At 44.1% G+C, this 25991-nt stretch overlaps 1 protein-coding gene across 1 annotated transcript in view; it reads right to left on the bottom strand.

Annotated features, from left to right (window-relative positions):
• LOC311101857 (uncharacterized protein) overlaps window positions 1-25991 on the bottom strand; it is a 28631-nt gene extending 2640 nt beyond the window's left edge. The window contains exons 1-14 of the mRNA XM_084143071.1: window positions 25940-25991; window positions 23934-24091; window positions 23581-23721; window positions 23128-23275; window positions 22637-22788; window positions 22062-22187; window positions 20931-21132; window positions 20766-20840; window positions 20389-20532; window positions 20222-20281; window positions 19766-19882; window positions 17606-17757; window positions 17320-17406; window positions 16858-17004 (exon numbers count right to left, since the gene is read on the bottom strand). Coding sequence (XP_083999197.1) covers window positions 16858-17004; window positions 17320-17406; window positions 17606-17757; window positions 19766-19882; window positions 20222-20281; window positions 20389-20532; window positions 20766-20840; window positions 20931-21132; window positions 22062-22187; window positions 22637-22788; window positions 23128-23275; window positions 23581-23721; window positions 23934-24091; window positions 25940-25961 — 1731 coding nt within the window. The 5' untranslated portion in view covers window positions 25962-25991. The remainder of the gene's footprint in view (window positions 1-16857; window positions 17005-17319; window positions 17407-17605; window positions 17758-19765; window positions 19883-20221; window positions 20282-20388; window positions 20533-20765; window positions 20841-20930; window positions 21133-22061; window positions 22188-22636; window positions 22789-23127; window positions 23276-23580; window positions 23722-23933; window positions 24092-25939) is intronic.

The raw sequence follows: 25991 nt of genomic DNA, 5'->3' as shown, positions 1-25991 counted from the left end.
CAGACGTGACAGAGTCTGAAGACGCCGTGGAGAACGTTCTGCTGCCTGCAACATCCTCCAGCATGACCGGTTTGGCGGTGGGTCAGTCATGGTGTGGGGTGGCATTTCTTTGGGGGGCCGCACAGCCCTCCATGTGCTCGCCAGAGGTAGCCTGACTGCCATTAGGTACCAAGATGAGATCCTCAGACCCCTTGTGAGACCATAGGCTGGTGCGGTTGGCCCTGGGTTCCTCCTAATGCAAGACAATGCTAGACCTCATGTGGCTGGAGTGTGTCAGCAGTTCCTGCAAGAGGAAGGCATTGATGCTATGGACTGGCCCGCCCATTCTCCAGACCTGAATCCAATTGAGCACATCTGGGACATCATGTCTCGCTCCATCCACCAACGCCACGTTGCACCACAGACTGTCCAGGAGTTGGCAGATGCTTTAGTCCAGGTCTGGGAGGAGATCCCTCAGGAGACCATCCGCCACCTCATCAGGAGCATGCCCAGGCGTTGTAGGGAGGTCATACAGGCACGTGGAGGCCACACACACTACTGAGCCTCATTTTGACTTGTTTTAAGGACATTACATCAAAGTTGGATCAGCCTGTAGTGTGGTTTTCCACTTTAATTTTGAGGGTGACATGGGTTGATAAATTTGATTTCCATTGATAATTTTTGTGTGATTTTGTTGTCAGCACATTCAACTATGTAAAGAAAAAAGTATTTAATAAGATTATTTCATTAATTCAGATCTAGGATGTGTTATTTTAGTGTTCCCTTAATTTTTTTGAGCAGTGTAGAATGAGGAATTGGCTTGCTCCTGTGGCAGTCGGTGACGTTTAAGATGAGGGAGGATGATAATTTTTTTAATGCGCATGGTCTTATTTCTATTACAGCATAATGGATGACTGTCATTCATATTCCATTCACCCAGCTCAATGTAACATTGATAGGTTTAGGCTACTACATGATACTACAATTTTCCCTATACCCATCATGAGGTTGCTACAACCTAGCCTGTGAATTAAAGTTTACAACGTAGGTGCAGAGGTTGAGAGAAATTTGAGTAATCAAGGGTGACAGACATTGACACATTCAATACCGCCTTGCACACTCTTGCCGGCATCTAGCTGATCTAGGGTGTAATTATTAGTCCAACAGTTGCAAACAAGAGTTTCTATTGGACAAATTCAGGTATGTTTATCCCCGTTTCGTTTAAGAAACGTTTTTCAACAGAATCGGTGGAATGAATACACCCTTGATCACAGTTCACTTTCATAGCAGCCACATACAAACAGCATGATCATCGTTGTATTCCTTCTCGCATTTACATTTTAGTCATTTAGCAGACGCTCTTATCCAGAGCGACTTACAGTTTAGTGAGTACATACATTTTCATACTGGCCCCCCATGGGTATCGAACCCACAACCCTGGCGTTGCAAACGCCATGCTCTACCAACTGAGCTACACGGGACTACTTGCATCTACCCGCTCTCCTACTTTCACCTTTTCCCTTCGTTTGTGGACTTCTTCGCACAACAAATCAGTTTTCTGTGACCAGGAGAAAAAACCTTTCCAAGCCAAACCTTCATATCATAATCGCTAACCGCTACACACAGCCTACATCGTTGTCACCATATTAACGTCATAGTTAACATAGTTAGCTACTAGAAATAATGCGTTAGTAAAACTGCTACAATCATGCAGTACAGTGTACAGTCAGCAGCAAACAGTTTAGCAGTTACACCGGTGGGCCACAGTGGCAATAAATTAATAAAACCAAAAGCTTACCTTGACATGGAAGAGTTCCAGTGTTGAATAGCCATAACCAGCTAGCTAACATAGCATCCCTCTGTTTGAGCCAGGTGTTTGAGTAGGCTAAACTAGCTAGCTGCATTCGTTAGCTAAGAATTTAAAGTGAAAAGAATCTCTCTCTCTCTCTGGCTTCTTCCTTCATTTTTGAAGAAATTAATTAAACTGTTCAACTATTGTCTTTCTCTCTCTTTGAGTCAGCTACTCACCACATTGTATGCACTGCAGTGCTAGCTAGCTGTAGCTTATGCTTTCAGTACTATATTCATTCTCTGATCCTTTGATTGGTGGACAACATGTCAGTTCTTGTTGCAAGAGCTCTGATAGGTTGGAGGACGTCCTCCGGAAGTTGTCCTAATTACTGTGCAAGTCTATGGAAGGGAGTGAGAACCACAAGCCTCCTAGGTTTTGTATTGAAGTCAATGTGCCCACCCAGAGGAGGACGGAAAGTAATTGTCCTCCGTCTACACCATGGTGCTACCCTACAGAGTGCTGTTGAGGCTACTGTAGACCTTCATTGCAAAACAGTGTTTCTTCATCAATTATTTAGTGACGTGAATATACAGTGGGGAGAACAAGTATTTGATACACTGCCGATTTTGCAGGTTTTCCTACTTACAAAGCATGTAGAGGTCTGTAATTTTTATCATAGGTACACTTCAACTGTGAGAGACGGAATCTAAAACAAAAATCCAGAAAATAACATTGTATGATTTTTAAGTAATTCATTTGCATTTTATTGTATGACATAAGTATTTGATACATCTGAAAAGCAGAACTTAATATTTGGTACAGAAACCTTTGTTTGCAATTGCAGAGATCATATGTTTCCTGTAGGTCTTGACCAGGTTTGCACACACTGCAGCAGGGATTTTGGCCCACTCCTCCATTCAGACCTTCTCCAGATCCTTCAGGTTTCGGGGCTGTCGCTGGGCAATACGGACTTTCAGCTCCCTCCAAAGATTTTCTATTGGGTTCAGGTCTGGAGATTGGCTAGGCCACTCCAGGACCTTGAGATGCTTCTTACAGAGCCACTCCTTAGTTGCCCTGGCTGTGTGTTTCGGGTCGTTGTCATGCTGGAAGACCCAGCCACGACCCATCTTCAATACTCTTACTGAGGGAAGGAGGTTGTTGGCCAAGATCTCACGATACATGGCCCCATCCATCCTCCCCTCAATACGGTGCAATCGTCCTGTCCCCTTTGCAGAAAAGCATCCCCAAAGAATGATGTTTCCACCTCTATGCTTCACGGTTGGGATGGTGTTCTTGGGGTTGTACTCATCCTTCTTCTTCCTCTGCTAAATGACTAAAATGTAAATGTAAATGCGAGAAGGAATACAACGAGGATCATGCTGTTTGTATGTGGCTGCTATGAAAGTGAACTGTGTTTGCGTGTGATCAAGGGTGTATTCATTCCACCGATTCTGTTGAAAAACGTTTCTTAAACGGAAGCAAACGAAAAAGCTCTATTTTTGTCTCATCAGACCACATGACCTTCTCCCAATCCTCCTCTGTATCATCCAGATGGTCATTGGCAAACTTCAGACGGGCCTGGACATGCGCTGGCTTGAGCAGGGGGACCTTGCGTGCGCTGCAGGATTTTAATCCATGACGGCATAGTGTGTTACTAATGGTTTTCTTTGAGACTGTGGTCCCAGCTCTCTTCAGGTCATTGACCAGGTCCTGCCGTGTAGTTCTGGGCTGATCCCTCACCTTCCTCATGATCATTGATGCCCCACGAGGTGAGATCTTGCATGGAGCCCCAGACCGAGGGTGATTGACCGTCATCTTGAACTTCTTCTATTTTCTAATAATTGCGCCAACAGTTGTTGCCTTCTCACCAAGCTGCTTGCCTATTGTCCTGTAGCCCATCCCAGCCTTGTGCAGGTCTACAATTTTATCCCTGATGTTCTTACACAGCTCTCTGGTCTTGGCCATTGTGGAGAGGTTGGAGTCTGTTTGATTGAGTGTGTGGATAGGTGTCTTTTATACAGGTAACGAGTTCAAACAGGTGCAGTTAATACAGGTAATGAGTGGAGAACAGGAGGGCTTCTTAAAGAAAAACTAACAGGTCTGTGAGAGCCGGAATTCTTACTGGTTGGTAGGTGATCAAATACTTATGTCATGCAATAAAATGCAAATTAATTACTTAAAAATCATACAATGTGATTTTCTGGATTTTTGTTTTAGATTCCGTCTCTCACAGTTGAAGTGTACCTATGATAAAAAATTATAGACCTCTACATGCTTTGTAAGTAGGAAAACCTGCAGAATCGGCAGTGTATCAAATACTTGTTCTCCCCACTGTATTTAGTATAGTTGTATCTAAAAAAGGATAACTTTAATGTTTCACTATTTCAATTTTTCTGAAATTCACTGAGGAGGATGGTCCTCCCCTTCCTCCTCTGATGAGCCTCCACTGGCATGCTTAACTCAAAAGTTTATAGTAACAAAAAGTATTTGGGTGCCAGGTTTGAAAGGCATATACTGGGGTAAAGGGAAAACCCACAATCACTGAAAGATTCTTCAAGTTTTAATGTATTTTTAAGCAACAGAGGTCAGAGCAAACGGACATGTTTTGGTGACAGCCTTCATCGGCGTTTGGAGAACAGTAGGCATTTACCCATAGCCTTCAGAAAGTATTCACACCCCTTGACTTTTTCCAAATTTTGTTGTGTTACAGCTTGAATTTAAAATGGATTCATTTGAGATTTTGTGTCACTAGCCTACACCCTATAATGTCAAAGAATAATTATGTTTTATGAAATGTTTACAAAAAAATAAAATAAAATGAAATGTCTTTAGTCAATAAGTATTCAAGCCATTTGTTATGGCAAGCCTAAATAAGTTCAGGAGTAACAATTTGCTTAACAAGTCACATAATAAGTTTCATGGACTCACTCTGTGTGCAATAATAGTGTTTAACATGATTTTTGAATGACTACCTCATCTCTGTACCTCATACATAAAATTATCTGTAAGGTCCCTCAGTCAAGCAGTGAATTTCAAACACAGACTCAACCACAAAGAACATGGAGGTTTTCCAACGCCTTGCAAAGAAGGACATCTATTGGTAGATGGGTAAAACAATTAATAATTACATTTTGGATGGTGTATCAAGACACCCAGTCACTACAAAGATTCAGGTGTCCTTCCTAACTCAGTTGCCGGAGAGGAAGGAAACCGCTCAGGGCTTTCACGAGGCCAATGGTGACTTTAAAACAGTTAAAGAGTTTAATGGCTGTGATATGGGAAAACTGAGGATGGATCAACAAAACTGTAGTTACTCCACAATACTAACCTAAATGACAGAGTGAAAAGAAGGAAGCCTGTACAGAATTAAAATATTCCAAAACATGCATCCTGTTTGCAGAAAACTGCAAAAAATGTGGCAAAGAAATAAACTTTATGTCCTGAATACAAAGCATTATGTTTGGGGCAAATCCAACACAACACATCACTGAGTACCACTATTCATACTTTCAAGCATGGTGATGGCTGCATCATGTTATGGGTACGCTTGTCATCGGCAAGGACTAAGGAGTTTTTTAGGATAAAAATAAATGGAATAGAGCTAAGCACAGGCAAATTCTTAGAGGACAACTTGGTTCAGTCTGCTTTCCAACAGACACTGGGAAACAAATTCACCTTTCAGCAGGACAATAACCTAAAACACAAGGCCAAATATACACTGGAGTTGCTTACCAAGACGACATTGAATGTTTTCGCCCCCGCTGGAAACTTCTTTATCAAATCTAAGGATCCAAATCACATTCTGTGCATGTGTTATTTTATAGAAACATTCAAATTTCTCTCTTTACTCACCCTCTTCTGAACCCTCAACCAATTTGATCAATATGATGATGTAGCCTATGTCTGTGCCTCATATTTCTGAACAGCTGCGATTTGAATGAACATTCCAAAAATATATTTGAAGGCTACAACTGTCTGTGGTAACGGATATTGCCGTAGCACAAGCAAGACGCAGTCTACACATTGCATTGGAGCAAAACAATTTTCTGCCTCCTGTTTAGCCAATGTTTGCAATGATGATGAAAAAATAACATTACATCGCTATTGATTGCCTGTCTATGTCTTGCTTGTTTGATATGCTGTGCAGGCTACATACAGTTGAAGTCGGAAGTTTAACTACACTTAGGTTGGAGTCATTAAAACTCGTTTTCCAACCACTCCACAAATATCTTGTTAACAAACTATCGTTTTGGCAAGTCGGTTAGGACATCTACTTTGTGCATGACACAAAAACATTTTCCAACAATTGTTTACAGACAGATTATTTCACTTATAATTCACTGTATCACGATTCGAGTGGGTCAGAAGTTTACATACACTAAGTTGACTGTGCCTTTAAACAGCTTGGAAAATTCCAAGAAATGATGTCATGGGTTTAGAAGCTTCTGATAGGCTAATTGACATAATTTGAGTCAATTGGAGGTGTACCTGTGGATGTATTTCAAGGCCTACCTTCAAACTCAGTGCCTCTTTGCTTGACATCATGTGAAAATCCAATGAAATCAGCCAAGACCTCAGAAAATAAATTGTAGACCGCCACATCTGGTTCATCCTTAGGAGCAATTTCCAAATGCCTGAAGGTACCACGTTCATCTGTACAAACAATAGTATGCAAGTATAAACACCATGGGACCACGCAGCCGTCATACCACTCAGGAAGGAGACGCGTTCTGTCTCCTAGAGATGAACGTACTTTGGTGCGAAAAGTGCAAATCAATCCCAGAACAGCAAAGGACCATGTTAAGATGCTTGTAACAGGTACAAAAGTATTTATATCCACAGTAAAAACGAGTCCTATATCGACATAACCTGAAAGGCCGCTCAGCAAGGAAGAAGCCACTGCTCCAAAACCGCCATAAAAAAGCCAGACTACGGTTTGCAACTGCACATGGGGACAAAGAACGTACTTTTTGGAGAAATGTCCTCTGGTCTGATGAAACAAAAATAGAACTGTTTGGCCATAATGACCATCGTTATGTTTGGAGGAAAAAGGGGGTACTTGCAAGCCGAAGAACACCATCCCAACCGTGAAGCACAGGGGTGACAGCATCATGCTGTGGGGGTGCTTTGCTGCAGGAGGGACTGGTGCACTTCACAAAATACATGGCATCATGAGGAAGGAAAATTATGTGGATATATTGAAGCAACATCTCAAGACATCAGTCAGGAAGTTAAAGATTAGTCGCAAATGGGTCTTCCAAATGGACAATGACCCCAAGCATACTTCCAAAGTTGTGGCAAAATGGCTTAAGGACAACAAAGTCAAGGTATTGGAGTGGCCATCACAAAGCCCTGACCTCAATCCTATAGAACATTTGTGGGCAGAACTGAAAAGGCGTGTGCGAGCAAGGAGGCCTACAAACTTGACTCAGTTACACCAGCTCTGTCAGGAGGAATGGGCCAAAATTCACCCAACTTATTGTGGGAAGCTTGTGGAAGGCTACCCGAAACGTTTTACCCAAGTTAAACAATTTAAAGGCAATGCTACCAAATTCTAATTGAGTGTATGTAAACTTCTGACCCACTGGGAATGTGATGGAAGAAATAAAGGCTGAAATAAATCATTCTCTCTACTATTATTCTGACATTTCACTTTATTAAAATAAAGTGGTGATCCTAACTGACCTAAAACAGGGAATATTTACTAGGATGAAATGTCAGGAATTGTGAAAAACTGAGTTTAAATGTATTTGGCTAAGGTGTATGTAAACTTCCGACTTCAACTGCAGCTGCATGTAAATAGCTGCATGTAACTCCCCTCCTGAAAAAATAACATAAAATTGCTAGAATACCTGTTTGTGCCGTGCTTATGTTTGCAATAGCCTACTGTTACAACAGTCAGAGAACTAAGTTTGTTCTAAATGTTTTGTGTACAAGCACCAACTGAAAGGAGGTAGGCTAGTGGATCCCGCATGTGTTATGCCCCTGAAAGGGGGAAATATAGAAATAAATCACATGTAGATGTAGCTTCGGCTTCAGGTCACTTGTAATGACTGAGCTGGGAATGCCCGTGCACCCCTATAGGAATTCCTAGGTATAACCAATCAAACTCAGATCAGACATTTAATAGAGCACACAGATCGTATAATCAACATTTAGATAAATTAATAGCATATTACTTACTGGTACACATAATGATTTTGTATTATTATTTAGTTATTATTAAGGCACTTTTAATTCTATCACACATGCACAGAAATCAACATATTTTTAGGTTTCCAGAAAATCCAGAACTGCATCCACTCTGTTAAAAAAAGCAGCCAAAAAAAAGCTACTCCTTGAATGACTTTTCCTAAATATTTATATTTTACATTGCTCAGTTGTCAGAATTGTACAATCACAAACAGAAAAGTATTTAGAGGCTGGTAACCAGTTTTTTTTGTTGGTATTTTTTTTACAGCTATTGCTAACTTAAGGGGCCTAGACAAACGTGCTGAAGGGTGTTTGTACCCAGGCACTAATGCGTCTCTCTCCACACTGAATGAATGACATCAATTGATGAATTGGTGATAGAAACCAGATAGAAACTGACAATTTGCATGTGACTTCACAATTTAATTTGAATGATCTGAATGATGAGGGTGAAGAGGATGTTTGAATTTAGAACAATAGTGCTGTTTGAACTGTCTGATTGTGCAGTACTTCTAACTGTCGTTGTGGACTTGGATTAGTTTCAGGCCTATTATGTAATTGCCCTTGGTACTGTTGGTTGTTTTAAGAGGGAGTGGCCTTGCCTGTCTTCCCTGACTATTTAAGGAGCCTTACTTGGGCCCAGTCTTAGTGTGTCATCTATAGTTTGGAAGGGGATCAACTCTTACAAGAGCAGCAAGTATATTTTTTGATTCAATAAGTAGCTGTTGGTATTGTCTTGCTAGGGCCATTGCATTTAAGTGCTGTCTTTTACCTAGTAGCCTAGTTAATCATTGCTGTTTGAACTGTCTGATTGCTCAGTACTTATGACTGTCTTTGTGGCCTTGGATTAGTTTCAGGCCAATTTGTGTAGGCCAATTTTCTCTGTCCTGGCACCCCATTGGTTGAACAAGCTTCCCTCTAAAGTCAGGACAGCGGCGTCCCTGCCCATCTTTCAAAAATGTCTGAAACCCTATCTCTTTGAAGAGTATCTTAACTCTCACGCCGCCCCCGATGCTAAGTAAAACATACAGCGTATGTAATTCATAATTGCAATCCGAACCAAACAAATGGACAAAGAATTTAGATGAGCTGGAGTCGGATGTAGGATCGGATATTGAACTTGAAAGCAGCATTGCTGATGAAGAGTCTTCATCTGATTCTGGTGCCTGAGCCTCGCCGCAGAAAAACCAGAACAGGGCCAACTGAGACGGTAATCCCAACTGCCATGGTGAAACAGAAGTCTGAGAGGGAAGTGTTATATCTAGCCTAGTTGTAGAAGAACGGACATCTGCACAGTTTCACATTGAACATCACTCTGTCGTTTAATGACATGTGCTACGCATTCTGACAACCCATTCATCCGTAACGCAGCACACTGTCGTAAACCATAACAACGTACAGTACGACGTACAGCACGTCGTACCATACATAACATTTCCCCCCCCTTTCCAAAACCAGGGACTGGTACCATATATAAAATGTCCATAGGGCAAGAACCTAGAGTGATACCTGTAAGAAATAAACATTAACCCTTAAACGGATGGACTCTCCAAACTAGCCAGTTCAGTCCATTAACCTGGAGGTTGACTAAGACACCTAACGGAGCCTAAGAATGAAAAGAGGTTAAGTAGTCCCCCAGATAAGCAGGGCGAGTTCGTGCCCGCATAGGCCTTTCTTCCACCGCCACCGCTTGTGGCTCTGGCCCTTGGGGAACCCACAGAGGCTGGGGCTCAGGTGGTAGTGGTGGAGGAGGTCCATCCGGTGGCGTCTCTGGCCTGCATGTCTGTTTTGTGTGCCTTCGTGTTCCTTGAGGGGCAGGGACTTTTCTGAGGCGGCTGGCGTGCCAGCGTGATCCATTGCTCATCATGAATGTGGCGGGCCCCAGTTGTCGACTGACCTGCAAGGGGTCCGACCAGAATGAGGCCATTTTGTTGCACCGCTGAGGCCGTCGGGCTCGGACCCAGTCTGACACTTGAATGATCGACTTCTTCACCCTGTGTGCCTTGTCAAAACGCTGTTTCATTGCTCTTTGGTGCCTGGTCACTGCCTGCTGTTCTTGGGTGCGCCTAGTCGCCGGTTCTGCTACTCTCTGTGTTCTGAGTCTGTCCAGTGGCAGTTCCATCTCACGACCTAGCATGAGGGATGCCGGGGAGACCTGTGTTGTTGTGTGTTTGCTTGCTCTGTAGTGCATTAGCGTTTGATTCAAAGCAGTTTGGAACGTGCACCCCTGGACCAGGTGCGCTCTGATGCCGTTCTTCAGCGTTTGGTTGAAGCGTTCCACCCCTCCATTAGCTTGTGGGTTGTAGTAGGCCGTGCGGATGTGTTTGATTCCCTTGTTGCTGAGATATGAGGAGAACTCGGCAGAGGTTAGCTGGGGCCCATTGTCCGTGGTAAGGGTGAGGGGTAGGCCCCACCTTGTGAACAGGCTGTCTAGGATGTCCACGATGGCCTGTGCTGTGACAGTTCCGACAGGAACCACTTCTGGCCACTTAGAGTGGAGGTCATACACCACCACCAGGAAGCGCTGATGGTGAGGGACTGCGTGTCCATGGATCTCGCCACAGATGTCCAGTTGGATGTGCTCCCAGGGGTGGGACGGCCATGCGAGAGGCTGCAGGGGGGGTGGGGCGGACTGTCCTGTTTTCCCACTGAGGAGGCATGCAGCACAATCCCTGACCAGGGCTTCAATGTCGTGGTCGATGCCTGGCCACCACACAAGGTCTCGACATCGCTGTTTGACCTTGACTATGCCCAAGTGACCCTCGTGCGCCATGGATAGAACACGCGCACGCAGGCCACTCGGGACCACAGTGCAAAACCCTCGAGAGACACAGACTTCTTCCCAGCAAGAAAGTTCGTGCTTCACTCTGGCGAAAGTCGCCAGCTCTTCCGGCACATGTGCTGGCCATCCAGTGCGTATGTAGGTGCGCAGGGTAGACAGTGTGGGATCCTGTTCCGATGCTTGCTTCAGCTCCTCCAGTAAGACGACTGACTGAAGAGGAGCGTAGAGCATTTGTACAAGCTCTGTTTCGTTGTCGTCTGGCAAGACAGTCGGAGTAGGAGCGTCAAAGGAGCGTGAGAGGAGGTCTGCCACCACGTTATCCCTCCCCGGAGTGAACTTCAGCTGATAGTCATACTGTCTGAGGCGGTCGGCCCATCTGTGCAGCTGAAGTGGCTTGTGGCCAGTTCCTGATGCTGACAGTAGCGTTGTGAGGGACTGGTGGTCGGTTCGGAGTGTGAACAGACGGCCATATAGGTAGAGGTGCCACCTTTCGCACGCCCAGACACAGGCCAGTGCTTCTCGTTCGCCCACAGAGTACCGTTGTTCTGTGGGGCTCAGGGCCCTTGAGGCGAAGGCGACGGGCCTCTCAATGCCATTCTGCAGCTGTGAGAGGACAGCTCCTAGTGCTCCAGCTGAGGCGTCACATGTGACAATGGTATGGCAGATGGGGTCAAAGTGAGCCAAGACTGGGGCTGTGGTGAGCTGGCTCTTCAGTGAGCGGACCGCGTCTGAGCAGGCTGCCGTCCAGGCCCATGGCTCATCCTTCTTGAGGAGCTGGCGAAGGGGCGCTGTGGTCTGAGAGTAGTGGGACAGAAACCGGAGGTAGTAAGCTGTCATGCCCAAGAATGAGGCCACCTGAGAGGCTGAGGTCGGTTCCGGGATCCGGTGGACGGCTTCAATGTTCGACATGAGTGGGGCAATGCCTTTGGCCGACAGGCGGAAGCCCACAAACTCGACGGCTGGAGCTGCAAAGGTGCACTTTCCACAGTTCAGGGTCAGGTTGTTCCGCAGTAGAGCACTGAATACTCTGTGGAGTCGATAATCATGGATGTGGAGGTCAGGGCCGTGGACCACGATGTCATCCAGATAGACCGCCACCCCAGGTATTCCAGCGAGGATGGTGCTCATCACCTTCTGGAAGCAGCTGGGGGCGGAGCTAAGTCCAAAAGGCATGCGTGTATATCTGAACATGCCAGCATGTGTGACAAAGGCCGTGAGGTCTCTGCTAGCTGCATGGAGGGGTACCTGAAGATAACCCTGACGAAGGTCAAGCTTCGTGAAGATCGTGGAGCCATGGAATTGTGCGGTCAGCTCCTCAGCTGTAGGCAAGGGGTACTTATCCGGGACATATGCCTTGTTCACAGCACGGAGATCCACACAGGTCCGGATTCCACCAGACTTTTTGGTTGCAATGACCAAGTTTGAAATCCAGGGGGCAGCGTTGACTGGCTCAATGATGCCTGCATCCAACTGTGACTGGAGATCTTTTGTGACGTCATCACGCAGTGCAAAGGGAATGCGCCGCAGGGGCTGCATGACTGGGGTCACTTCCGGGTTCACTAGGGGCCTGTGAGTAAAGGCTGTGAGGCAGCCCAGTCCATCAAACAGAGTCGGCCAGTTCTGTTGCCATGTGCAGGTAACCTGGTAGATAGCTGACCCACTGTCATCTCTCAGTGTGAATCCCAAGCCTGTGAAGAGGTCGAGGCCCAGGAGGTTGGCACCCCGCTTTGCAACATGAAATGTTTGGTGCCGTAGTGTACTGGGACCTGGAGGGTGCCTACAATGTCTATCTTAGATCTACCGTACCCACACAGGGCAGTGGAGGGCTGTTGGAGTGGTAGGTGACTGAAAAACTTGGAGTAAGTGGCAAGGTTGAGCAACGACACCGCAGCGCCAGTATCCAGCAGCAAAGGCAAACCCACCTCACCCAGCTGCACAGTGCATGTCCTGAATGACACATGGTTGGTGGAGACGGTTCGGATTTCCGTGTGTTCATGTTGAGAGTGAGATGAAACGAAGGGCCTGTTCTGGGTGGAGCTAGTAGCAGGGGCAGAACGACACACTTTCGCAAAGTGATTGTATTTTGAACAGTTCTTGCATATTTTCCCACGGGCTGGGCAGTTTGAAGCCCTTGAATTGTGAGAGCTAGCCCCACAGTTGCCACAGCTAGTTCTGTTTGTTTGTCTGTGTGCCTGCTGCACGGGCATGTCGGTGTCTGTGTCCATGCAGCTATCGACGCGGGAGGGCGTGCGCAGCGCGTGATCGTTGTAGTGCGCCTGCGCGGGCTGAAGCTGCTGTGTGAGAATGGCTGGGGGCCGAGTGTATGCTGCAGAGCTGTCTGTTAGCATAGAAGAGCATTCCAACGCCGCTTCAACCTGGAGTGCTATTTTAATAGCTCCATCTAGTTGTAAATTATCCGATTCCAAAAGCAGTTTCTCCCTTGTCTTTTCACATAACGTCCCCTCTATCAACTGATCCCTGATGATCTCGTCCTGAAGTGTCCCGTAGTTACAAGAGCTAGCCAAATCCCTCAGATTAGCCACGTAGCTTTGAATGGACTCACCCGGCCGTTGGTGTCTCTTCCGTAGCCGGTAGCGTCGGAGGAGCACTCGCTCTTTCCCGGCGAAGTGGTTCCGTAAGAGGCTGACTGCAGCAGTGAATGTAGGAGCCGATCCAAGCGCTCTGAAAATCCTCTGTCCCTCTGTACCAAGGCAGTGACGGAGCAGTGCTGTCCTCCGCTTGTCGGAGATTGTAGAAAAGTCCATAGCTTCTAGATAAGTGTTAAAACTATCAAGCCAGTTATTCCACGGGACTGGAGGTTCGCCAGGCACGGCGAGGAATGGTGCTGGCGGTGGTAAACTGAATTCAGCCATCTTCGTCGCCAATGTTATATCTAGCCTAGTTGTAGAAGAACGGACATCTGCACAGTTTCACATTGAACATCACTCTGTCGTTTAATGACATGTGCCACGCATTCTGACAACCCATTCATCCGTAACGCAGCACACTGTCATAAACCATAACAACGTACAGTACGACGTACAGCACGTCGTACCATACATAACAGGAAGGCACTGTTTGGGTAGAAAGAGTGACGAGAGCGCAACAGGAAGGCTCCCTTTCCAATATATTCTCACAGAGAGAGCAGGCCCTACACCTCACGCAAAGAGACAAATTGCCAGCGCACTCTACAGTTTTCTTTGCTTATGTGACATGCAGATGTTGTAGCACATCATAGATTGTACTGTCGCTCATGCGCACAGGAAAGTAAACAGTACGTGGGTGGGACATGCCTTTATTGCACTCTTGTATGTCTGCGGGGCATACGGCAGAAAGAGCAGGGATGTGGAGTCATTTTGGTCTGATAGGTATGCAACCGCTTCAGTAGCCCCATTTATACCTGGTCCTATCACGCATCCTTTGTCCAGATCTTGTCCACATTCTGATTGTGCCCAGAATTTTGGACAGGTGTAGACGATTGTGTCTAGGGGTAGTCAGGGATGCATTGTGTCTGGATATCTTACAAGTGTAGATGGATCTGGACAGTGAAACCATATAAATCATAATTATCCTGCCGTCCAAATGAATCACAGGTGGCACCATTGACTTATGGCATCAATATTTGTCTTAAAATAAATGTAGGAATATTATTTTGAAAAACAACATCTGTCAAATTATTTGCATACAATGTGGACACAGTGGATGGGTAACAGACACATTTTAATACCATGTGTAGATGCAACGGATAATATGTGGGCACAATCAGATAGTGGACAAGATCAGAACAAAGGACGCATGCTAGCACCAGGTATAAACAGGAGTAGAGAGATGACTCTAGTTTTGATGACAAGGAGACAAGACCAATATGTGTGCAGACAGACAGGTTCGCCGCTCTCAGACACCTGGAAAAGTTCTGTGAAGAATTGCATTGCTTGTTACAAGCCAGGAGAGAACATAACTGTTGATGAGCAACTGTTCCTGACCAAAGCTTGGTGCCGTTTTACCCAATACATGGCCAACAAACCAGACAAATGTTTATTTAAGTTATGGTTATGCTGAAACCAAGTACTTAAGATTAAACAAGGCCAGCGGGTGAGCGACGGTCTGAGACTGGTTTTGAGACATATGGAGCCTTACATGGGCAAAGGCAGAAATGTGACTGTGGACAACTTCTTTACATCAATTTCCCTGGCAGACAAGATGATTGTAAAGAAGACCTGCTCGGAACAATAAACAGAGAGGGGAGCTGTACAGATGTAAAATAAATAAGAGTCCTCAGCACCATGCATCCCACTGTTGCCATCGGCATTGACCAGAAGAAGAAACCGGAGACGGTGACAGACTACAATCGCACAAAGGTAGACTACATGACCAAAAGTATGTGGACATCTGCTCGTCGAACATCTCATTCCAAAATCATGGGCATTAATATGGAGTTGGACCCCCCTTTGCTGCTATAACAGCCTCCACTCTTCTGGGAAGGCTTTCCACTAGATGTTGGAACATTGCTGCAGGGACTTGCTTCCATTCAGCCACAAATTGGCAATTGTGAGGTCAGGCACTGGTGTTGGGCGATTAGGCCTGGCTCACAGTCAGCTTGCCAATTCATCCTAAAGGTGGGGTTGAGGTCAAGGCTCTGTGCAGGCCAGTCAAGTTCTTCCACACCGATCTCAACAAAACATTTCTGTATGGACCTCGCTTTGTGCACGGGGGCATTGTCATGATGAAACAGGAAAGGGCCTTCCCTAAACTGTTGCCTCAAAGTTGGAAGCACAGAATCGTCTAGAATGTCATTGTATGCTGTAGCGTTAAGATTTCCCTTCACTGGAACTAAGGGGCCTAGCCCAAACCATGAAAAACAGCCCCAGACCATTATTTCTCCTCCACTAAACTTTACAGTTGTCGCCAGTTGGGGAAGCGTGATTCATCACTCCAGAGAACGCGTTTCCACTGCTCCTGAGTCCAATGGCGGCGAGATTTACACCACTCCATACGACACTTGGTATTGCGCTGGTGATCTTAGGCTTGTGTGCAGCTGCTCGGCCATGGAAACCCATTTCATGAAGCTTCCAACGAACAGTTCTTGTGCTGACGTTGCTTCCAGAGGCAGTTTGGAACATGGTAGTGAGTGTTGCAACCGAGGACAGACGATTTTTACACTCTGCGTTCGTGTTCTGTTCGCGGCTGAGCTGTTCTTGCTCCTAGACGTTTCCACTTCACAATAACAGCACTTACAGTTGACCGGGGCAGCTCTAGCAGGGCAGAAATTTGACGAACTGGAAAGGTGGCATCCTATGACAGTGCCACGTTGAAAGTCACTGAGCTCTTCAGTAAGGCCATTCTACTGCCAATGTTTGTCTATGGAGATCGCATGGCGGTGTGCTCAATTATATACACCTGCAGAAATAGCCGAATCCACTAATTTGAAGGGGTGTCCACATACTAATGGACAATAAACTTGTATTGTATTGTATTGTTTCCACTGAAACTAGAGATCCTTTTGACACAAAGATCCACATAAATTCTGGGAGGATTCAGTTCTCAGTATGTGGCGGTCTGACTTTTTTAGGGGGGGAAAAGTTTCTGTGGAAAGCAACTAAGCAGTTTTTGAGATTTCAAAATAGATAGATTAAAGCAGATAGGAACAGCTTCCATTCCCACTGAAAGGTCACTTCCGAGCTGTGTGGCTCAGCACATCTTTCAAATATCTGCCATTTCTGTGTGTCTGAGGCAAACACTTGCAGCTCACATCTTGATATTAGAAGTCATGTAAAATATATTCAACTGTTTTTAAGCATGTAACTGTAATCTAATTACACATTTTTTAATTTCATCTGGGCTGATTACAGTTACTTAATTTTTGTAATGTGATTACCTAATCCCTGTTACAGGTTATCCGTTACTACACAACCCTGTTCACGATACAGTCACACTTGTCACACACATAAACACAAACAAAGACATTATGTCATCTCCAGACAGTATTTTGGGAAATGACACCCTATTCCCTTACATAGTGCACTTCTTTTGACCAAGGCCCATAGGGCTCTGGTCATAAGTAGTGCACTATGTTTGAAAAACTTTCTGGGATGCAGACAGAGTTTGGCAGCACCTTGAAGAAAGCCCGTTGGAAGGTAGGACTGGAGTCGACGCTCATATCCCCAACAGCGATGTGTGACAGACAGTGCAAGAGGAGCAGAGAGAATCCTCCCACTGACTGCAGTCTCTGGCGACGCACAAACACTGTCTGCTCAGCTTCCTACTGACACACGACATCAGTTAGCAGCAGACAGATGTGGCACACATGTTAACATCACAAAGGTCAGAAGCTAAACTGCAAGATTCAGAGCTATCATTCAATCCTAAAGGGAAATAGATTTGATTGATGTTGATTATCATATCTCTGTACAACATGCACACTGTTCCCCAATGCATATTTTTTTCCAAAATAGAAATGTAATCTCCCTCTCTCTCTCTCTCTCTCTCTCTCTCTCATATAAGCACACACTCACGCATGCACGCATGCATGAATGCACGTACACACACACACGCACAGCGGAAATTGGGACATCACCTGATAAAAGAAGGAATTTCGGAAGGCGTTGTATTTGTAGTTATTGGATGGAAGACTAGTTGCTATCTGGAGTGACACTGCTGGAGTCTATGAGAGGAAAAGTATTAACAATTGGTGCTAAGAACATTCACACTGACAAAGAAAAATACTTTTCGATAGACAGTAAAGACCACATTTAATGATGAATTAATCTCCTTTTGACTGGAAAGATGAGTTGAACAATGCTTTGAACTATGACCCATCACTAACCTCTCTCAGTATGTGGGAGAGAAGGTGAGTGACTAACCAGTTTGAGAGTATGTAGTGTTTGCAGTAGGAATAGTCCATGCTGGTAGACCAGGAACTCTCTGGGATTAAGACTATCTGGGTCGAGAAGGAGCAGCTCTCCTTCACACTCCCACTGTGCATCCAGATAGTCAATAAAAGAGGTCCCTCTGCCTGAAATACAGAAACAATCCATAAATCCAGTTGACCATTTCTGCTTGCTGGGTTTCCTATTCACACTTCACGTAGCACAAGTAGTCTAGGAACTCTCAAAGGCTGTGTATTATCACAATTGAAAGTATACATTTTAGGTCAAGTAAAGTTGTATTGAGTGTTGTGGGTGGGACATTTGGTAATAATTACCAAAGCACCAAAGCAGTCATTAACAGGGGATTGTCTTTTTGGCAACGGCTATTTTGTCCTCACTACTTTTGTCTTTTGCTTGTTTTCACTTTGATTCAGATATTTTTCTAGTTCCTTCACAACCACAGCTGGTTGAGATTTTCCCTGAACAAGTGGTCCGGTTTGGCCTTTTTTGGTTGCATTTTTGTTGTGTAATTTCGTGACTAATTTCATAGTCAGACTGAAAAAAACATATACTATTATGGACTCTATGGATTTTTCACATTGTCTCACCTAGCCATCTTAAGATGAATGCACTAACTGTAAGTCTCTCTGGATAAGAGCGTCGGCTAAATGACTCAAATGTAAATGTAAACAAAGACCGCCAAAGGGAGGGGGATAATGTCTCACGGTGTTGAGAAACCTCGAAGGATAAGAAGCAGCTGTGGTGTTATGTTGCTATGTCAGACACTTTAGCTGCTTTTTTCCCGTGGTGGTGGGGTGATTAGATTATGATGGATGGTCAGTGTTTGGGAAGCAACTCTGAAAATATAGTTACCAAGCTACCAATTACTTCACACTGGAAGAAGTTAAGCTACACTAAAGCTACCCTTCTGAAAAATATACTTTACTTAACTAAAGTTACTTTGAAAAAGTAGTTCACTTCATCTAAACTACTTAGTGAAAAATTATCATATGTATCGAAAATGTCATAGACTACAAATTGCAAATTGCAAGAAGAGATCACTTTGGGTTCATATGGTAACATACTGTAATGTGTAATTTAGCCTATTAAACACAAAAACAATGATTCAAGTGAGAATTACGCAGGCCTGATGCCGAAAAAGAAAGGAAATGATTACGTAGTTCCAGTAGCTAGCTACATCGCTACATGGCAAAAAAAGTCATTAACTACTGAAAACACTAACTTCATTTGAATTTAGTTCAACTACCACCAAGCTACTGCAAAATGTAGTTAAATTACCAGTTGAACTACATGTAGTGGATGATAATCCTTATCTAATAATTAGATAAGGTAGAGCATGGCGCTTGTAACGCCAGGGTAGTGGGTTCGATCCCCGGGACCACCCATACGTAAAAATGTATGCGCACATGACTGTAAGTCGCTTTGGATGAAAGCGTCTGCTAAATGGCATATTAAGTTATTTGTATACCATGACAGTTTGTTTCAAAGTGCTCCACACAAAAATGACATCTAATCTCACCTCAACTTCATTAATAAAGCATCTTTCCCATTCTGCCATAAGTCCCATGATGAAGCTTCCCATCTGTCTTCCTTCCTGTCCCGTTTCTCTGTTTAGACTTTTACTGTTTCTGAAATGTTCTTCTTCCTATTGTTTCCTTATTGAACGCCAGAGTTGGTCTCAAATATTAACTGCTACCGTGTGATATTACATTTGTGTTGAACAAGGACTGACTGAAAGAGTCCCTCACAAAGCCTTTCAGTTTAATGAGGTGGCACAGTATGTTCTTAGTCAGAACACATGTTTTTCTGACCACCCAGTGACTGAGCTCCCCCTCTAAGGTCTTGTTCTCTTGAATAGTTTTCCTCCCAAAGGACTTTCTCCATGCCAGTGTCATTCTTGCCTTCCTCTTTTGGGGGTTTTGGAACAAACTATTTGGTAACAAGAGAAGTACATATAAAAATAAATGTTGTTTTGTTTGTTATTGTGTATTGTTTGGTTATTATATATTGCAGTATGTGGTGGAGCAATCGTGTGTGTGTGGGTCCTCTGTAATCTCTACAAGTCTTCGGCCCAAACACATCACAGGACGTTTGTGATGTGCATTTGACTATACAGACTATTGTGTAACCCACCGTCGAGCTCCCCCCTCAAAAGTCGTGCATCTCGCGCCAGGCCCCTGAGCTTCCTCTCCACACCCTTTAGCAGCTGGAAGAGTGGGGAGAGCTCCAGCAATTTATCCCACTCCTCCTCTGTATGGGAAACATCATCACAGACACATACTGTACACACATAGCAGGTCACACATAAACATTGACATGCCATTATGAGACACTCATAACTTATATCAGGGCTACATTTACAACAAGTCATCCTTGTGATCTTCCCTGGGAACTTCTGGTATTCATGTCCAAATACTATATGCAATTAATGTGTTGCCCACAAGGTAGAGACATAGTCAAAGCACTTGAGTAGAATTGAAACGAGATGAGATTACAATTTCTCTGCACACAGTCATAGTGGAAACAAAATAATAGTCATATTAAATCTTTATTTTGTAATAAACAGCCCATTTCAATGTTGTTCTTTACCTGACAGTGTGGGGACACAGACATGTGAAGGCTGAACAGATTCTTTCATAGGCTGGCCCTCTGTGAAGGAATGAGACATCATTAGGACTCTTCATAAATATGATCAGCAGAGCCTATGATGAAGTAAAGGTCATTAATTAATGAATAAATGAATCAATTAATCTTACCTTGTGAGTGTATGTCAGAGATTGCAGTCGTTCTGTGAGCTGTCTGTGAGTGAGGAGGACTGGGCTGTGGGACACCGAGGCCCTTAGAATCCTGGTCCTGAGGCTGAGCCTTCATTGGGTCTCTCAGAGACTGGGTGGAGATTCCTGCATAGATATCTCTCACTGTTAACGACAGAAACTCATAGAAAATGGATCCCTTTTTACTAGATAAGGCAGTGCTATGAACAACGAGCAACCGCAGTTGAATGGTTCTATCACATAGAATAGTGTGATCATTTAAGTCTTTCTGTGCCAACCTACAACACCAGTGTTGCCGGTACCATGCTCCAACCAAGTGAGCCACCTGACCCACTAGGGCCACCGTCTATTGTGCCTACCTTTAACCACAGGCACTGACTCGGTCCATGCACGAGAACATGTCTCCAATCCAAATGTCTGTTTTGTTGACAAACCTACGAACAAATATTTGACAAAAAAAGCTATGGAAACAATATCCTTATCATCAGAAGAAGAAAAAAAGACAGAAAAATGCAACTTCACACCTGCTGAGGTACCAGAGATGCGCTGGCAGTAGGTGCTCGGGGAGAAACTTGGCTGTTTGCTCTCCTCCAGTAGCTGAACGAGGCGCTCCAGGAGAGGCACGGCTTTCTGCTGGGTCAACGACACCACCTTCAGTGGGTTACTGGGGACCGTCGGCCTGGCCAGCCCAAACTCCTTGTACCAGAAGGAACCTGATAACACAGACTGGATAGAAAGATACGCTCAATAGCAACACTAGTCAACTATATTAAAGGGATAGTTCATTCAATAACAAATATACAGTGAGCTCCAAAAGTATTGGGACAGTGAACAATTGTTTGTGAAATGATACAATGACTATTTGGCTAAAGTTAAAGTTAATCTATATCAGGTGAACCGTTTAGAAATGACAGAACGTTTTGTACATTGTCCCCCCAAAAGTATTGGGAAAAATGCACTTATTTGTGCTTCTGTAACTTTCTCACTCATCATTATTCAGGATTCATTCAGGATTATCCGTAATCATGGTAGCATCCACATTACTGTAGAAGTGTTTAGAAACATATTCTATTCTTATTTACAATAAAAGTGACTCCAAAATGACACAATACATTATTTACCATTCATTTCTATTGGGCACAAAATCATCTGAAACACAACCAAAACAAACAGCAAATGCATCCAACAAATGTGTAGAGTCACAAGCTTGATGTAGTCATTGCATGCTAGGAATACTGGACCAAATACATAACTCTTTACTACTTTAATACCCAATTATTTTGGTCCCCTAAAATAGGGGGAGCATGTACAAAACGTACTGTAATTTCTAAACGATTCACCCGATATGGATGAAAATAGTCTGCACTTTAACCTCATAGTCATTGTATCATTTCAAATCCAAAGTTCTGAAGTACAGAGCCAAAACAACAAAACATTTGTCAATGTCCCAATACTTTTGGAGCTCGCTGTACATGATTTTCCACTTATGATACCCATGGCACTGGTATCTCAAATAAACACTTTTAAATGGTCTGGGTATTATTGACAACAGCCAAGTTAAGTGGAAAATAAAGTTAGTACTTTTGCGTAAATGATCTCTTTAAAGATAGTTCCATTCTGAAGCATTAGATGTATTGCTTTCTGCGTGTGCTTACCTGCGCTGTTTCTGCGCGGAGCTGGCAGAGTTCTCGGACACAGTGCAGCGCTATAAGAGCAGCATTTAGTTCAGCCTGCCTGGAGTTTAGCTGCTCCCATATTTCTCTCTGTCTCAGTTTCCCATCCTGGGAGACATACAACAGAGCCTCAAAACAACACACCCTCATTTTTGAGTCATTGTGACACATTCATTTACTGTGCATTAACATACATTCATCTGCAGAATACGATCCTACTCCCCTTAATAAAATTTTACAATCCATCTTCATGGTAAAGGGATAAACATTCTAGGGCCGGTTGCATGACACAGATTAAGAATAGGGAAAAAAATATATTTCGTTTTTCTAGTGAACAAGCTTTTTAGTCTTGGACTAGGCTTAATCTTTGTCCGGGAAACCGGCCCTAGAATGTTTATCCCTTTACCGTGAAGATGGATTGTAGGGGACGGTTTCCCGGACAAAGATTAAGCCTAGTCCTAGACTAAAAAGCTTGTTCACTAGAAAAACGAAATATATTTTAATGTTTACTTAATCTACATATCAGCGTAATCGGATTGAACTATGCTAGATCTGACCATGACATGGATTGATGCCGTCTGCTCTCCCCTCTGTGCTGTCCATCTCTCATGGTCCTGCTGCAGTTTCTCCACACACACGTTCACCCTGTCCAGGCCAGCCACCAGCTCTGTCTGCCAGCAGCACTGCTGCTCCCACTCCTTATCATCACCTAAACACAGTAAGACACACACAGACACGTGCAGAGTGGTGTACTGGTAACACAGCATAAGCCACATTTCCCTACCGGAGACCGGGGCTCAATCCCAGCCACCACTTTTTCCACTGTTACTCTCCCCCTCTGAATTCCTTATTCTAAATAAAGTGAAAATCCATAAAATATATATTTGGAGAAAAAAAAGACACACGGACACGTGTGAACACACACACACATCACAAGGTAGCCTAATATGCAATCAAACGTATATTACAATGTAACTTTGAGCTATGGATAAGCATATCCAAATCCACTCTCTAACGATTAACTGAAGTTATGCCAGACTTGCTATACCTTGAGTGAGGATGAGCAGAACGTGAGGAGGCAGGAGTAGAGACAGGTCTGAGAGCTGGGACGCTCTCCTCTGGGCTTCTGACTGGCCAGACTCCTGAAGCTCCGCTGCAGCCTCCCTCAGCTGCCTCTCGGTGTCCACCCAGTGGGCCTACAGTGCACACACACACACACACACACTCACACTCACACACACACACACACACACACACACACACACACACACACACACTCACACTCACACAGGCATGTCCACACACACACACACAAACATTAACACACACACACACACAAACAAAGAATGGATAAGGATCTCCATTATACAGTAACGCCACTAGGGAGATTAACATAAACCAAAATGACATGTATGCATTCAAACACTTCAGCATAAGAGAAATCCTTTCCTGTTTGTTGAGGACTGAGCAGCCCCATCCATCCCAGCCTAGTTCAGTTTACCTGCTCAGAGTCCTCCTGAGTGGCCACAAGGATACAGTGCTGCAGAGCTGCATCCAGATCCGCTAGAAGCTCCTCCTCCTTCTGTTTCTCCTGCTTCCAGTACCTGTTCCTCAGACACCGCTCCTCCTGCAGGGCCTCCAGCTGGCATGCACAACAAGTCAAAAAGAGACCCGCGTGATTTATACTATGGAACTCAATCACTATGTGTTGATTATGTTCGCTGTTTGAAGAAGGGACTGAAAAACAATCAAAACGCAACATGTTGGAGCCACCTTGTGTGCTTAACCTGTCATTTTGGCAACATGTTAAACGTGTTGAAAAGAAAAGTAGCCAGTGTAATTTATCTTCCTTACCAGCACACTGTCGGTATTATCTCCCAGAGCCAGGCAGTATGAAGCAGTAACAGGCACAGCAGTCTGTCTGGGCACATCCAGGCGAACCCCCACAACAGGAGCCAATACCCCTGTTACAGGGTCCACTGTCAGGGCCCCGAAACGAATCGCAACCAGTCCTGTCGAATAACATACAGTAGCACAGAAATACTGATATACAGTGGGCTCCAAAATTACTGACACCCCTGACTGGCAATGCACAAACAATACTTAGAAAAATGTAAAAAATATATAATTATAGAGAAAAACTGAAAATACCAACATGTGAGGAATACTGTACTATATTAATGTTCCAATGGATCCCACCAAAATCATTTATTGATTTAATTAAAAATCAATGTCCTCCAAATCAAGGTTGCACAATGAATGGCACCCTTAAAGATGATTGAAAATAACATCTACCAAAATTAAACCAGGAATTAAATTCCACTTATTTAAGTTTATCTAAGTCTTAAGGAACTATATTGAGCCATTACATCATTTCCTGTTTCACTAGGATATAAAAATGAGGTAACATGCATGCAATATCCCTTTGTCATCCAACACCATGAATAAAACGAAATAACTGGCAGTTCAAAAGAGACAGATGGTCGTAGACCTTCATAAATCTGGTAATGGCTACAAGAAGATCCACAAACGATTTGAATATACTACTGAGCACAGTCAGGGCTATTATTAAAAAATTTAAAAGATATGGAACAGTTGAAAACCTCACGGGTAGAGGACACAAATGCATTTTGCCCCCCAGGATAGGGAGGAGGATGGTGAGAGAAGCAACAAAATCCCCAAGCATCACTGTGAAAGAATTGCAGGCCTTGGTGGCGTCTTGGGGTCACCAGGTTTCAAAAAGCACCATCAGACGCCACCTCCCCAGCCACAGGCTCTTTGGAAGGGTTTTCAGAAGAAAGCCCTTTCTGACCCCAAGACACAGACGCAAGCGCTTGGAGTTTGTGAAAGGTCATTAAAATTATGACTGGAAGAAGGTGCTCTGGTCAGATGAGACCAAAATTGAACGTTTTGGTCAGATACAGCATCGGCATGTTTGGCGTCGAAACAGAGATGCATACAAGGAGAGGCACCTCATACCCACGGTGAAATATGGTGGTGGGTCAGTGATGTTTTGGGGCTGTGTTAATGCCAGAGGTCCAGGGGCACTGGTTAAGATTGATGGCATGATGAATTCCACCAAGTATCAGGCAATTTTGGCTGACAATCTGGTTGCCTCTGCCAGAAGGCTGGGACTTGGCCGTAGGTGGACTTTCCAACAAGACAATGACCCAAAACATACCTCAAGATCCACACAGAAATGGTTCTGTGACAACAAAATCAATGTTCTGCCATGGCCATCTCAGTCGCCGGACCTCAATCCAATCGAAAATCTGTGGGCTGAGTTGAAGAGGGCAGTTGATAAGTGCAAACCCAGGAATGTGAAGGATCTTGAAAGGACCTGCATAGAGGAATGGTCCAAAATCCCTCCAAATGTATTCCTTAACCTTGTCAAACATTACAGGAAAAGACTCCATGCTGTTATCCTTGCCAGAGGTGGTTGCACTAAGTACTAAATGAGGAGTGCCAATAATTATGAAACCTTGATTTTGTATTAAATAATTGTATGATTTTGGTTGGTTCCATTGAAACATTAATAAAGTACAGTATTTCTCACATGTTGGTATTTTGATTTTTGTGACATTTATTTTGTATTAAATAATTGTATGATTTTGGTTGGTTCCATTGAAACATTAATAAAGTACAGTATTTCTCACATGTTGGTATTTTGAGTTTATCTCTATAATTATATTGTTTATATTTGTATTGTTTGTTTGTGCATTGCTAGTCAGGGGTGCCAGTAATTATGGAGCCCACTGTACTATAAATGTATGGCAATCAAATACATCAAAAACATTAAATATACTTCCGTATCAGGAAATCAGTCAGTCCATCCATCCATCCATCAATCAACCAATCACCTTTGCCATCTGGGTCCTCCATGGTTCCAGCCAGGGGGACAGTGAGTCCTGA

The sequence above is a fragment of the Coregonus lavaretus genome, assembly GCF_964263955.1.
Source record: "Coregonus lavaretus genome assembly, chromosome: 26".
NCBI lineage: Eukaryota > Metazoa > Chordata > Actinopteri > Salmoniformes > Salmonidae > Coregonus > Coregonus lavaretus.
The sequence above is the reverse complement of the archived record's forward strand: the minus strand, read 5'-3'. Positions and strand labels throughout refer to the sequence as shown.